The sequence below is a fragment of the Gopherus flavomarginatus genome, chromosome 5, assembly GCF_025201925.1.
Source record: "Gopherus flavomarginatus isolate rGopFla2 chromosome 5, rGopFla2.mat.asm, whole genome shotgun sequence".
NCBI lineage: Eukaryota > Metazoa > Chordata > Testudines > Testudinidae > Gopherus > Gopherus flavomarginatus.
In genome coordinates, this window is record NC_066621.1 from 39,075,855 (window position 1) to 39,091,430 (window position 15,576).

The window sequence follows — 15,576 nt, forward strand, 5'->3', positions numbered from 1 at the left end:
TCACATCCTGCAGCAAAGGTCCATATAAGCCATTCCTCGGCTCTGATCATGCTCCTGTGGGGATATAGAGGCTCAGCAGTGCCCTGTGCAGCCTTGCCCATCCTGGCTGAGTGGGGACCTGGCGCTTTGCTACCACGGGACTCACCAGAGGGGCTCACTCTGCAGGTTAAGAAAGTCCACTTCGATACACGGGACCAGGGGCCGCGAGCCATCACAGGGCTGGAGCCCAGACAACTCCCCGTCCTGCACAAGCCACAGGGGAAAGGCTCCGTCGAGGGGGAGAATGCCAGACATGTGAGTGCAGCACCGGCTCTCCCTGGGCCTTGACCCGCTGCTGGCACCAGAGCAAAGGAGATGGAATTGGGAGCCACCCAACACGTCTTGGGCATTGCAGCAAAGCAAGGGGGCAGCCCTAGTGTGCCTGCGTGCTGGAGTGAAGGGGAGATACCCTGGCACCAGACCAGAGGGTTCTTGCCAGGGCAGGCAGGGGAGATGGGTGAGGGTCTTCTACCAGGGTGTGTGAGAGCCCTGGGTGGGTGTCTTCTGGCAGGATGGGTACTAGGCTGAGGAGGTGGGTAGAAGCCTACTGGCAGGCTGGGTGCAAGGCTGATTTCCTCCCCCGGTTCACTCGCTCTCGTCTGCTCCTTGCAGGGCCCTCTGTACATGTCCACAGAGTATAACTCCAAGTTCCGCTTCGACATTCCTGGCCAGCCAGGTACGGTACTTCCTTGAGCCCCTCGCACACTCCTGAGCCATGTCCTGGGGCAGCCAACCAGGCCTTTGCCATAGGCCCACTCATAGGAGCTACACCTGTACCCATGCCAATTCCCAGCCATCTCCCCTGTCTAAGCAGCACTGGGCCTAGCCAGGGCTTGGAAAGGCACACCGGGTACTCTGTAATGAGCCAGTGCCTCAGCCTGGGGCCAAGGGGCATTGTGCTGCTGGAGGATGCTGTCTCTTGGCTGAGACAGGAAGCCAAGGTCCTGACAGCTTGTGGTTATTAAAGGTCCCCTGGGACTTGTGCTAAGAGCAGGACTTTTAACCCGTTTCCCAGCCAAATTCCAGTTCAGGCACTTACCTTCTGCCTCCCTAAATTCCCCTGGCAGTTTCAATTGGCCGCGCTCTTTGTTTCCCCTGCCTATCCTACGTCGTTGTGTCATGTCGCTGTGAGCTGGTAAGCACGTTCCAGCCCAGAGGTGGCTGCATTGCAGTGGTGGGGAAGTGGTCCCATGTCTTAGTGGAAACCCCTTTACGGTCTGTTGGATGGAAAGTGCTATGTACAAGATGATTTGCTATTCTCATCTGGCAGCCCCTCTCTGTCCCCTGCCTGGGAGCACAACGCCCTGTCACTCAAGCCTTAAGGGGTGGGGTCTCCCTGCTGATGAGCTGTCTGACCCTGGGGAAGTAGGGAGGGGGAGTTACTGGAACCCCTAACATGAAGGGAACCCTAGGTGAACTATGCTTTCTACTGGCTAGAACCGTCTGGGAATGGTAAGGGGTGTGGGGTTCCCAGGGCAGGAGGAGCATGGGGAGCTCTCTGAATTGGCCCCCTGATCATGAGCCATTCTGGGGTTCCCAGTTCCTGTCTCCTGCACAGACCATGCCAGCTGCACAACTTCACCCCTGTCATTCATGTGGTTCTTTGTCCTTACGATCGCTCTCGCCTCCACGCAGCCACCTCTGCTGAGGTCACCCTTCAGGCCGGCAGCGTCAGAGCAGGGTTCCACGCTCAGCCCCCTATCCACCTGCACCACTACATCACAGCCAGAGCCCAGGCTCACTTGCTGTTTCTCCGGATCTTTCCTCCCCTTCCAATGTGAGCTGGTCCCACCGTCGTCACGGCCCAGCTTATCTGAACCCATTGGTTTGTCCGGCGATCATTTCCCCTCTGGTGCTCTCAGCTTCCGTGTGTGCAGCATTTTTCATTCAACCCGCAGCCCAGTTAAGTGTGAGGCTAATGCAGACGCAAGCCGGGTGCCCTATGGGAGGCCCTGTCTCCCTCTAGTGGCTAGACCAAATGGAGATTAGTGAGCCAGCTCCCGTCTTCATTAACAGTGCTGATCCTTCTACTCTGGCCAGAGAGGCTGGTGGTTTTAGAGACAGGTCGGAGGTTCGAACCCCGAGGTGCAGCATTACATGACTTCAGGGGCTTAGATACGTTGGTTGTTGCCCTGCTCTGGTAGACTCCCTCTGGGAATGTGGGTGACCGTGTACTCCCCCTCCTCGTCTCCGTTACAGATTTCTTACAGAGGAAGACGATAGGAGCCAAGGAGGAGACGGGATTCACTGAGGGCACCCAGTGGAACCCCATTACAATCCTGCCATCTCCTCCGGGAGAGCCAGTAGGTGCTGGGCCCTGGCGCGCTTCCCCGGAGGTCATCTCTGCACTGGACTGAGTGGAGCACAGCATCCCCTTTGGACCTGGGGTGACCCAGCTGTGCATGCCCACACTTACCCAGGAGCCTATGCAGCTTGCCACCTCGCCCCTGGTTTCCCAGCCACTCCAGTGGGTTTCTCTTCCCCCCGCCCCTTTTGTTCGAAACCGTCTCTGAGCGGCAGCTGGGGTGAGGCTCAAGGCTCCTGTGCCCCATCAGGGCTGCCCTGGAACACATGCCAAAGCTGTTTGGGGCCCAGCATCCCAAACACCATCCCCCCCTTACACACACACACAGCTCAGCTACATGGGGGAAGAGAGGGGAGGTCGTCCTCAGCCTGGCATCAGCCCTACCAGCCTGGGGCCCCCATGTCATGGGCCAGCTCCATACACCGGCAGATTCCTTGGTAAGGTCTCAAGGGATCCCCCTTAGATCCCAAGGGGAGGAGCTGGCCAGGCCTGGCCCAGCCTGTCTGGGGAATCCTGGGCCCATCCTGCATCGGGAAGGGGCCTCCCTGCCAAGTGTTTCCCTTGCAGAGGAGCCAACCTGGCATCAGCATCACCAAGACGGACTTCCTGCCCAGCGCTCTCCCCCGTGTAAGAGGGGCTGGGAGCGGGGGAGAAGGAGGAGCAGAGGGCGGATGGCAAAGGATGGGAGAGGTGGGAGGGTCACCCAGAGATAGGGGGCAGGATGGGCAGAGTGGGGGAGTCACCCAGAGACTAAGTGGAGAGAGCAGATTAGGGTCTTTCCTGGGCTATAGCTCCATGCCAGGGAAGCCATTTGGGGTGCCCCTCCCAGGATCCTGTAATAGGTGGCCAAGCCCCAGTGCTTGTGGGGCTTCCAGTTCAATCAGGGCCTGAGAACCTGCAGAGGCCGGGCTGTGACACCCTCTGCCCTGCTCCCCCATTCAGGCGAGCTGGGTGGCTGCAAAGTCCTTGGGATGGGGGAGGTGACACTTTGCCCCTGGCTGCATCATTTTGTCCCACTCCTGTCAGGGCGATGAGTTCCTGCCTGTGCTCTCGAAGGGCTCTGCGCGAGAGACGGGATTCAGCCGGGACAAACACAACGGCCTCAGTGCCATGGTGAGTGACTGCCTGCCCCACCCCATCCTGCCTGCCCCCTCCAATCCACTGGCATCCTGCCTGCACCCCCCATCTTGCTTCCAATCTGCCCCTGCCTGCCTGCCTCCTCCATTCCACTGGCACCCCCCATCCTGCCTGCACCCCCCCATCCCACCTCCAATCTGCCCCCCCATCTGCCTCCTCCAACCCACTGGCACCCCCCATCCTGCCTGCACCCCCCATCCTATCTCCAATCTGTCACTGCCTGCCTGCCTCCCCCAATCCACTAGCACCCCTATCCTGCTTGCACCCACATCCTGCCTCCAATCTCCCCTGCCTGCCTGCCTGCCCCCTTCATTCCACTGGCACCCCCATCCTGCCTGCATCCCCCATCCCGCCTCCAATCTGCCCCCGCCTGCCTGCCTGCCCCCTCCATTCCCCTGGCACCCCCCATCTTGTGCCCCTTCCATCCCACTTCCAATCTGCCCCCGCCTCCCTACCTGCCCCCTCCATTCCACTGGCACCCCCCATTCTGCCTTCAGTCCTCCCTGCGTGCCTGCATCCTCCTCTCTGCCTGTAACCTGTCTGTGTGCTGTCTCCTCCGTCCCCATCTGTGACTGCACCTCCATTCACCTGGTCTCCTCCCGCCCCCCAGGGCCTGCCGCATGCAGCACCCCAGCCTGGGGTCGAGGGGTCAGGGCCCCTGAGCCACACTCAGTTCCGAGGGCTCCAGAGGCCCCTGCAGACCCAGACCAACCTGCTGGGCCGGGAGTACGTGGGGAACAAGGTGAGTGTCAGCACGGCCTGTGCTGCCTGCCCAGCATCCCGCAGGTCCCCTCGGGCCTGGCCAGCTTAGCCCTGTGTCCCCCCACAGGAACTCTCTGGATTCAGCATCAACAACAAGAAATATGTGACACCCCCCTACGACCCAGACTTGCCCAACAAGTACCTGAGCAGCTACAACTCCAAGTGAGTCTGCAATACTGCCACCTCCTGCCCCTGGGGGAGCTCTACCTGCCTCCCCCAGCTATCTTGCCCCCGGGGGGGAGCTCTACCTGCCTCCCCACAGTCCAACCTGCCTCTGGGGGAGCTCTACTTGCCTCCCCCAGCCTGTCCTGCCCCGGGGGGAGCTCTACCCTGCTCCCCCAGCCCGTCCTGCCCCGGGTGGAGCTCTACCCTGTCTCCCCCCGCCCGTCCTGCCTCTATGGGGAGCTCTGCCCTGCCTCCCCCAGCCTGTCTTGCCCCGGGGGGAGTTCTACCTGCCTCCCCCAGCCCATCCTGTCCCAGGGGGAGCTCTACCCTGCCTCCCCCAGCCCGTCCTGCCCCGGGGGGAGCTCTACCCTGCCTCCCCCAGCCTGTCCTGCCCCGGGGGGAGCTCTACCCTGTCTCTCCCCGCCCATCCTGCCTCTATGGGGAGCTCTACCCTGCCTCCCCCAGCCCGTCCTGCCCCAGGGGGAGCTCTACCTGCCTCCCCACAGTCCAACCTGCCTCTGGGGGGAGCTCTACCTGCCTCCCGCAGCCCGTCCTGTCCCAGGGGAAGCTCTACCCTGCCTCCCCCAGCCCATCCTGCCCCTGGGGGAGCTCTACCCTGTCTCCCCCCGCCCGTCCTGCCTCTATGGGGAGCTCTACCCTGCCTCCCCCAGCCCGTCCTGCCCCAGGGGGAGCTCTACCCTGTCTCTCGCAGCCCGTCCTGCCTCTATGGGGAGCTCTACCCTGCCTCCCCCAGCCCATCTTGCCCCAGGGGAAGCTCTACCCTGCCTCCCTCAGCCCGTCCTACCCCTAGGGGAGCTCTACCCTGCCTCTCCCAGCGCTCTCCCCTCTCTCCATGTGCATACCCTGTCTGTCTCTTGGTCTGAGTGGGAGCGCCCTGACTAGGTATGTGTGTGGGAAGGAAGCGAAGGGGGTCGCCCGGCCTGTGGGGAGGGGGCTGGACAGCTGACAGACCCAGCAGAACGCAGCGCTCTTTAACCCTGTTTCCTCCCCTCTGGCAGGTTTTATGACAACACCCTCAAGGGCGTGGACCGTGAAGGATGGACCCATGGAGGAATCCAGCCCCAACAGCCGGGTGGCTTCGCCACTAACAACCACGTCACTGGACTGGGCAGCAACCCCAATGCCACGGAGACCCTGAGACGGGTCCACCCCCATGTTGGCAGGTGAGGCTGGCCGTCTCCCACTGCCCTCCACCTTGCTCCTGACACCCTCCTGCCACTCCTCTTCCCTCTGTGACGCTCTCCCCCTCTGCTTCCAGGACGATCACAACGGTGGACCCGTTCTATTGCGACACTCCTCATGACAACCGCTTCTCTGCTCTCTACCAAACCGCCGTACCTGAGTAGGTAAGGGGCCTGCGTGGGCTTGCTGGGCACCTCCCAGGGCAGCAGGGCTGGGATTGCGCTGCCACCCAGCTATGCAGTGGAGCACCAGGGCACGCACCATTCAGAGACCTAGCCAGTCAGCTGTGAGCACTCAGTTCTGGTGCCAGGGATGGCTCCAGGCCCCAGCAGACCAAGCGCGTGCTTGGGGCGGCAAGCCGTGGGGAGCGCTCTGCTGGCGCCATGAGGGCGGCAGGCAGGCTGCCTTCCACGGCTTGCCTGCGGAGGGTCCGCTGGTCCCGCGGCTTCGGTCCGCTGGTCCTGCGGCTTAGGAGGACCTCCGAAGCCGCCGGACCAGCGGACCCTCCGCAGGCAAACCGCTGGAGGCAGTCTGCCTGCTGTGCTTGGGGCGGCAAAATCCCTAGAGCCGCCCCTCGTGGTGCTGGAGCTGATGAGGCCAGGTGTCAGGATCTGCTGGGCCTGGATCAGGCTTTCTGCTCCTTCCAGGGCACAGCTCATGGCATTTCCCTTCAGGGGATGCCGGGAAGGGTCCCAGGCCCTTATGAAGAGTGGGGAGCACGACTGCTGTGGGCTAGGCTGCCAATCCTCATCCCTGTCCTTTCCCCAGCCTTCGAGGAGGTGGTATGGGTTCCCCAGGGCCACTCCACATTCTCCATTCTCCTCTTGGGGTGTCTTCCCACACTTTGCCAGATTTCAAGCACCACTTTGCCTCTTCTTTGCTGTCTTGTAGGTCTGTGCCTCCACCCCGCAGGAGCTGGTCTCCTCTGGCGAGGCAGGGATTCCAGGGCTGGTCTCCCCCAGCGAGGCAGAGGCTTCAGCATCTCCCAAAGGACTTTACTTTTCCAAGGATATAAAGAGAAGTCATCACCCAGTGCAGGCTCATTGGTTCTCAGTGGCCTAGTTGCCAGCCCCCCTCCCCTTAGATCTCATAGACCTCTCCTGCTCTTCCCCATGGCCCCCATAAACTTCTCCTTCTCCTCTTCCCCAGGGATACCAGCGCGCTTTTCCACTCCCATCCCCTGCTGTTCTCACAGGGGAGCCCTCTGCTGTGAGAGCTGACCCCAGCTCTCACTCCACGCATGGTGGCACCCATGTGCTGCTATGGGAGTCGGCAGTTCCATTCTCCTGGCATTTGGGCCCCATCCCTCACAGTGCTGAGCAGTGGGAGAGGAGGGTGCCTGGCACCACGCAGGATCAAGCCCTTTGACTCAAGACGGGAAGCTGGGCCCTGTGTGTGCAGCAGTGAATGGAGTTAACCATTAGACATGTGCTGCAGCCACCTGGGCTACCCCAGCTCACCACAGGGTCTCTGCAGGGCCTGGCACCGTCCCTGCAGGGCCCTGGGGCTGTTATCAGGGGGCCTAGGGCTGTTCTCGCGGGGCCTGGGGGACTTGTAGCTTTCACTGGCACCAGGGTTGCCTTGATTCAGCCATTAAATCATCGCCATCAATGGAACAAGGCTCATTTACAGCAGTGGAGGAGCTGGTGATTTGTTCTTCAAATATAGCCCTGTTGCTAAGGCCACCCAAGACCCAGTGGAGGCTGCTGAGCTCTGGAGACGGGGGACTGAACCTGCCCTGCAGAGGCACGTTTGGATCCAGTAAGGCTAAGTCAAGCTGTAATGTCCCCCTGCCTGCTTGGCAGAGTCTTCACTCAACGGCTGTTCTCCAGACTTAAATCCAGGGCCCTGCACTGACTCCAGCTGAGTAACTCTGGGTTGCTTGGCAGGATCCCTCTCTGCCTGGCTGTTTCTCTTTTCCAGCTCAATTGCAGTGCTGCTGGTGATGATGGAGGCAGCTGTGTGGTGACGCTGCCTGGCTCAGGTGCCCCAGCATGGCGATAATGCCATCCCGCTCATGCACGTGTGTTAGGAACCGACTGGTGAGCTTTCCCTTGTGCCCTGAAAGGAGCAGCGTTTGGCCCAGCGGCACTGTGGCCGTACCCAGATGGGAGAGGGGTAATAGCAGAGCAATGGGCTGGAATTGTCTCTTCAACTGCCAGCTGGTAACTGTTAATAGACAGTCTGACACACCACTGCGTTTCCTCCTGGTCCTGTCACACTGTGCATCTACACACGCATTTAATGACTCTCTTCCTACTGCTCCCCTCCCCATCCCAAACAGCTGGTAGCTCGATTCCCACACCCTCAGCATGTTCCACATTCATCAGCACCGCATGGGGTGATGTACAGGTAATAGGATCTTTTCCCGTGCCCCATAACCTACTGTACGGTGTAGTGCACACACACACACACAGAGTAGTCTCCACACTCCCAGCATGGTGTGATGGCACACACAGAAAGCAGAGTCTACAGACACCCAGCATGCTGTGACATATATATATACTCGCACTACATTCCCTGCATCATGTGATGCACTCACGTACCAAAGGATCTCCACATTCCCAACATGGTGCGGTGTACATGTGCCCACACAGTCGGAGCTCCACATTTCCAACACGATGTGATAAACGCAAAGTCAGAGTAGGGTTTCCAGCCTCCCAGCCTCCCAGCATGGTGTAATGTTATACAGATACACAGTGGGGGTCTCTATTCCCAGTATGGTGCTATGCTCGCACACACACAGGTAGGGTCTCCACACTCCCAGCATGGTGTGATGCCTGCACATGCAATAGGGTCTCGAGGCTCCCAGCTTGGCATGATGCACACATGCACAGTGGGATCTCCCTGCATGGGGTGATACAAGACGTAGGCCTTTTTCCCTGCTTGGTTGCAATGCACACCCTCTGCACTCCTGCCCTTGGTCTCAGTTTCCGCCCCAAAACATGATATCTCCCTCTTTCCAGCTCTCATGTTTCTCTCTGGAGGGTAGTTTCATTTCCTAGTGCATGTTCCATGAGCTCGTGTGGGGCCTCTGACTTTGACAGCAATGAGCACAATCAGTGATACCAAACAAGCTGGCCTCATGTTGCAGGTAACACTACCAGGCTGCAGCTCTGTTTTCCAGCACACTTGAGCCTGCTGACACCTGATTCCCCCCGCACACTCTGCAGGGGGAAAGCTGGCTGGGGGCTGTAGCTTTGCCCAGCAGTCCTGCTACATCTCACAGCTTCTCTGGCTACAGCTCACTCGGAGCCTTGAATTAACACATGTGACACTAGATATTAAAGGAGACTGCAAGTGGGAGGTGAATTCTGAGTGACTGTGTGTGTATGTGTGTCATGGCCTGCATCATGTTGGTAGTGTGTGCAGTAATATTTAGAGATGGGTAAATCCTATTGGTTCCATCAGCCATAGCCCCTCCTGCACACCTGGGCTAGATTCTCCCCCATAACTGCATCTAGTTTCCATGTCCCAAGTGGCCAGCTTCCCACAATCTGATGGATCTCACAGCTGGGAACATTTTCCTGGTAGGCAGCCTAAATTTTCCCTCATCCCATTACTTCTACTTCCCCTCCCTCCTTCCGCCCACATCCCCACCCCCAAGAATCCCTCCATCAGCTTGACATGCTGCAGGGACTGCAGGACTGCCATATTCTCCACTGCCGCCTGGCTTAACCAGGCAGGATGGAGTTCACTCCTTTAATCTCTCCTCATAAACCAGCCCTTCCAACCCAGCTGGTTCTTTTTGTTATGCTTCTCTGACCTCCCTTAAGCCTCTCTGGTGATGTGGGACCCCAACCTGAGTACAGCTGGTCTGTCAGCAGAGCCAGATAGCTGGATCTCCCTGCCCTTATGAGGATCGTGATAATAGGTCAGAAGCATTATCCCCATTTTACAGATGGGAAAAATGAGGCATCCAGCAGGCCAGAGCTGGGAATAGAGCTGAGGTCTCCTGAGTTCTAGTTCAGTGCCCTGTCCGCTACCTTTGTCTGTATAGCACAGAATCACACTGGTTTTTATTTTTTTATTTTTGCTGTCCTATCACATCTAATGTCCTGTCCCTTATAACTCAGATCTCTGCCTTAGCCTACTGCCTGCTGGATTTCCCGTTCCTATTGTGCATCTATCTATGGGATTATATTTCTTCAGCTGGATTAGCTGCACTTTCCCAAAATGGGTCTCCCTGTGCTGCTTGCATTTGTGTTTGAGTGCACAGCAGTTCTGGATCTGATTCTGTGTGTGTGTGTGTGTCTGCCTGCCTGCGTGAATCCCATGCTGGTGTGCATGTTTGTGTGTATGCCTGTACACGGCAGGTGATTCCAGAGAATGATGATGCTCTAGGTAATTGACCATTGTTTCATGGCTGTTCAGAGCACCAGCAATGCCCTAGCACAGGGGAGGGCAAACTCTGGCCTGTGGGTCGGATCCAGTCGGTCAGGGCTTTCAGTCTGGCCCACGGGATTGTCAGCCTCGTGGTGCAGCAGGGTTAAGGCAGGCTCCCTGCCTACCCTGGCCCCGCGCCACTCCTGGAAACAGCCAGCACCACATTCCCTGTGGCCTCTACGGGAGAGGTGGGGCAGAGGGCTCTGTGTGCTGCCCTCGCCTGCAGGCACCACCCCCTGCAGCTCCCATTGGCCAGGAATGGGGAACTGCGGCCAATGGGAACTTCGGGGGTGGTACCCACAGACAAGGGCAGTGTGTGGCGGAGCCACCTGCCCCACCCCCACCCCCAGGAGCCGTTGCTGGATATGATGGCCACTTCCAGGGGCCAGGACAGGCAGAGAGCCTGCCTTAGCCCCGCTTCACACCGCTGTTACCCCTGAGCCTCTTGAGGTAAGCAGCACCGGGCTGGAGCCCACACTCTGAACCCCTCCTGCACCTCAACCCCCTGCCGTGAGCCCCCCAACCCCCTGCCGCAGCCCTCCTGCACCCCAACCCCCAGCCCTGAGCCACCTGCCGCATCCCGCATGCGTCCTGCACCCCAATCCCTGCCGTGAGTCCCTCTGCACCCCAACCCCCTGCCCTGAGCCCCCTCCTGCACCCCACCCCCTTGCTCTGAGCCTCTTCCTGCACCCTGCACCCCTCCCACATCCCAACCCCCTGCCCTAGCCCTACATTCATGGCCCTACATACAATTTCCCCACCCCGATGTGGCCCTTGGGCCCAAAAGTTTGCCCACCCCTGCCCAAGCATGAAGCGAGCATATGGGGTGGAGCTGAAACGTATGCTGGTTGTTGATTTCATCTCAGAAGACAGACAGGGCTGTACATAGCTCTGAAAAAAAATTCCCTGTTACCTTTACAACCATCTGGAGTGAGACTCATTCAGAGCAAGCGTTACTCATGACAACGGATATATAAAGGACTGAGGAGGAGTTAGTACCAAAATAACTAGCCTGGGGACACAGCCACAGAGTGACTGGGGATAAGGGGAGAGCTGGCAAGGACTGAACCATGGTACACTGTTCACGGGGTGTAGGAAGGAGGCTGACCAGCTGATGGCTCATCCCGGTAGTCAGTCACAGTCATTGCCTGGGGTAAGGGCCTGCTCCAATTCCCTTTGAAGTCAATAGACAACTGTCCATTTCCATGTGGTGGGATCGGGGCCTGAAAGCAGCGTCCACCACAGCATAGGTTCAAGAAGTAGGTCCCCGTTGTGGCTGTGTGCATACACATACGTGTGTGTTTATGACAGGCCCTCATACAGGCCTGCGCATGATTCAGTGTTTGCGCGTGCTAGCCCTGTGCTGTGCACAAGTGCTGCTTGATATGAGTTTGCTAGTGAGAACAGGGTTAACTCCCGCCGCACTTATGCCCACGGGCTCACGTGAGCAGGCCTGGCAGAAGAAGGTGCATGCTTGCAGCTACTGTTCTAGCCTGCGCTTGGCTTGGTGTAATTAATCCTGCAAGGGGGTGCTAGTGCGCAGGCCGCTGGCTGATGAGCGGGTGAGACTGCTCTTTCTCCTTTGGCATCCTTTGCTGTGTTTAAAATGAAAATTGATCACAGCCTGAGACAATCGGTCTGTTACAGAGGCGCTTAGCACCCCCAAGGAAAGCAATGGGACTTGGTGCACAAAAGGAAGGGTGGGCTTGGAGCTGAGGCACTGGAAGACCTGGGTTCAGTACCTGGCTCTGCCGCAGATGTGTGGGACCTCAGACAAGTCACTGCATTTCTCTGGGCCTCATTTCCCCATGTGTAAAATGGGGATAACAATCCTTCCTTTGCCTGTGTAGACTAGGCACGCTTCAGGGGAAGGGCTGTCTCTCACTGTGTGTCTGTGCAACACCTGGCACAAGGGGCCCTGATCTCAACCAGGACTGGGACTGCTCCTGCTGTGTGTCTGTGCAGTACTTGACACAACGGGGCCCTGATCTCTGCCAGGGCAGGGACTGTCTCTCACAGTGCGTCTGTGCAGCACCTGGCACTATGGGACCTGATTTTGGTCAGTGCCTCTAGGTGCCGCTGTAACACAAATAATAATAGCAGAGCTCAGAGCCTGTGGAATTCAGCCCCTTGGGAACTCAGGTGGGGCACCCAAAATTAATGAACGGTTCTGAGATTCTGGGGCTCCCAGTTTTGTTACAGGTTGTTTAGTGTCTGCGCACAGTGAGGAACACCGGCTGCTCCTGGGCACTTCTTGAACAGCAGCAGTTCTTGCCTCCCAGTCATTCAGTGTGTGACAGAGTAACACCCGGGCAGACACACACACTCTCCGGCTGCACAAACAGGCAGTGGCTGTTTGTTCTGGGCAATGCACCATTAACAAGGGTGGGGCAGAATGTTGGGCTGACCCAGGGGGAAAAGGGAAGTGAGAGGCTGGCCTGACCTAGGGTGATGAGCGGGGGAGTAAAGGGGATAAGGGCAGTCCGACCCAGGCTTGTGATAGGGGGGTTGAGTGGCTGCTTGACTGATCCCCCACCCTGAAGAGTGAATTCTCAGCTCTTAAGTGAGTTCCAGTGCTAGTGGTGGTGGTGGGAATGGACCTCAGACTATATAGTTTAGCTAATCAAAAATATTCTAATCACATTCTTATCCCACGGTTAGTACTGAGGTATTGTGCAATGAGACGTGAGGGGCTTGGAGTCTCATCCCCCACTACCAGAACATGGGACACTGGGTTGCCCCATTGTAGTTGCAGCACAGGAACAAACCGGACACACATTACATTCTCTCCTTACTTGGACAAAACCCCCACTGATTTGGGTCCTTAGTACAGGCTCTGTCTTTAGTCTGGCAAACTCCTGTTGACATTGGTGGGAATTTTGCCTAAGTAAGGTACAGTATCCCACATGCAATCTATGGGAGATTGTCATTGGGACAGCTGCCACTGGAGGGCTGTCTGAGTATAATTTTTCCCAGGGAAGGTCTTTTGGATGACATGGCTGATTTGAAGAGGGAACTAAGGCAGGAGAGTGGCTGGGTACAAAACACCTGGAGGGATGTGTAAGAGGCAATAAAAGATACACAACTGCTGATTGATAACTATAGCTCAATGCATCTTTTGTCTTGGTGAGATGAGATGGGGCAAAAGTAGGGTGTCCACTTGTCCCGATTTTATAGGGACAGTCCCGATTTTTGGGTCTTTTTCTTATATAGGCTCCTATTACCCCCCCCCCACCCCTGCCCCGATTTTTCACACTTGCTGTCTGGTCACCCTAGGCAAAACTGGAGGTAAGGGTTGGGATCTGTGGTACTAGATCAGAAGTCTTGGTTCTGCCCATGATCCTTTTCTGTGACAGCAGGGTCTCCACCTGGTACTTCAGAGCCTGGGGCTGTTAAGCTATTTCTCTAACCTGGGAATGAGGCAGGGTGTGTTGAGAATGGTGTGAATGGATCTGGAGAAGGGTGAGAGCTCACTGCCAGCCACAGGGAGAAGGGTAGAAAAAAGGAGAGGAGAGAAGATAAGCTCTCAGACTGAACCAAAGTAACTAGATTGTGCTGAGGAAGAGAAATTATGGCTTTTTTTAGTTATTTCTGGAGGAGAGGAGACTTAGGAATGTCAAAAGATGAGGAGATGCAACAGTTTCCATGCGCAGAACCTGGATGCAGGGAGGAGCCAGGACTTGATAATTTAAAACTCACTGAATATGAGTGAAGCAACTAGTGGACAATGTTTGAGAACATTACTGTAAGAAGAGTAGTTACTTGGGGTGGAACAGATTTGAGGGTGGCAAGGAATGAGCTGAGGGAAAGGCTAGATGCACAGCTCGTGTACATCTGCATAAATCCATTGACTATGTCCTTTCCCACCAGTCAAGGAGCCAGACTGTCATCTCCAGCAGGGCCACCAGCTCTAGGGATAGGTACATGATGCAGACCTTTGCTGTATTCTCAGAATGTGGTGGACACAAGGGTCAGTGCAGGGCAGTCAAAACCCAGTATCTCAAAAGGGATAAGCATAACTGAGTCTCGGGAAGAAACCAGGCTGGGTGACGTGGTAGTTTATGGACTGTCCCTTAACAAGCACATGCATGCATGTTTGGTGTGTAGATACCACAGTGGTGGCATGGTATATGAAGCTACACAGAATAGAATAGCAATGCATGCATGTTTGTATATGTTTGCTGTATGAATTTTGGCACGTGTTTGTGTGCAAATGTGCATGAGTTTTCTGTGTGTATGCATGTATGTTTGGGCATGTAGGTGAATTAAATATTTGTGTATGGCATAGACTGCAAATTCAGTGCGTTTTGTGTTTGCATGTAATTTTAATTTGTATGTATGTTCTTTATGTGGGCATATTTGTGGACAAATACCATACATGTATGTATGCTTGTGTGCATATGCCCAGGTACATGGAGGTGAGTTCATTTGGTGTACAGATCTGCATGTACATGAGGTCAGCATGTTTGTGTTTGTGCCTCTTGATTTTGTTGTAGGACACAGGAACTCATGTATGTGGGCATTTGGATCTCTTGTGGGCTGCATTATGTGGGAGGAAGGGGATATTGAAAAGATACAGGATAAACCACGTATGAGAGAATTTTGTTTTCAATGTGATTTGGTTGAAAATGAATGAGATGAAATGAGAAGGGTGGTGGTGGGGGAGTAAAGGCAGCTGCTGTGACCTCTGGTAACCTCTGGGCTAATTGGCTTCACTCTGTTGGGAGATCAATAAACTCTTGTCAGCACAATTCCCATTCCAGCCTCTCAGAGGACTCACAACAAACCTACCAGGCCCCTGGGTAACAAACAGAAATACCCTACCCCCAGCCAAGAGTTGGGACTGGGACACAGGCCTGATCCTTCTTTGGAATCAAGACATTCCTACAGGGAGGGGGACAAACAGGGTTTATTATTTATTAGATTGTCACTGCCAGCCATGTGCTCACAAGATACAGCTATACAAGATACAGCTATGAAGACAGTTCCACCCCTGAGGCTAAAGTGCCATAGGATTACTTGATAAAGGAATAACTCTCCTGATCTAAGGAACTTCCAGGGTACGAGCCCAATCCAAGCCATGCAAACTGTCTGCCTAATCCAAGCCATAAAAGCTGCCTGGCTTGGTAGAGCCTGCCTTTCTAAATGCCAACCTAATCCAAACCATGTGAGCTGCCTGAGTTCCAACCAACTCAAGGCTGGTTGAGTGTATGAGAGATGGTTGGGGTCTTGTGGGAGGACCTTTGTTGAGTTTGTAAGGAAGAGTGATTTTGTGCATGCACAGGAAAGCTGGTTGGGTGTATGCTGGAGGTTGTGGGTTGGATGTGAGTGTGGGGGGTGGATTAGGTGGAAGGCGAAGACAGAAGTGGTGTAGTGCTATGTGTATGTGTTGGTTGAGGGCATGGAGGATAAGGATTGATGGGTCCTGTTTTGTACACCTGGCTGTGTGAGCAGGGATTGTTAGTGTGGTTTGAGGTGTGCCCAGGGGGTTGCCATATGAAGGAGAAAGGACTGGTCAGAGAATTCTAGGAGACTGAAATCCCATGAGATCGAATGCCATTAATAGGCTGATGACCCTC

The 15,576-nt window shown here is 56.1% G+C and overlaps 1 protein-coding gene across 4 annotated transcripts in view; it reads left to right on the forward strand.

Annotated features, from left to right (window-relative positions):
* The window catches only part of PPP1R32 (protein phosphatase 1 regulatory subunit 32), a 346,274-nt gene extending 333,178 nt beyond the window's left edge, over positions 1-13,096 (forward strand). For 3 of the 4 annotated variants that reach the window (XM_050956287.1, XM_050956286.1, XM_050956285.1), the window contains 10 exons: positions 166-294; positions 652-715; positions 2,239-2,342; positions 2,912-2,971; positions 3,371-3,457; positions 4,092-4,223; positions 4,311-4,405; positions 5,428-5,592; positions 5,688-5,775; positions 6,503-13,096. In XM_050956287.1, the coding sequence (XP_050812244.1) occupies positions 166-294; positions 652-715; positions 2,239-2,342; positions 2,912-2,971; positions 3,371-3,457; positions 4,092-4,223; positions 4,311-4,405; positions 5,428-5,592; positions 5,688-5,775 (924 nt within the window). In that variant the 3' untranslated portion in view covers positions 6,503-13,096. The remainder of the gene's footprint in view (positions 1-165; positions 295-651; positions 716-2,238; positions 2,343-2,911; positions 2,972-3,370; positions 3,458-4,091; positions 4,224-4,310; positions 4,406-5,427; positions 5,593-5,687; positions 5,776-6,502) is intronic. The other variant, XM_050956288.1, reaches the window with a different exon arrangement.
* The last annotated feature ends 2,480 nt before the right edge of the window (positions 13,097-15,576 follow it).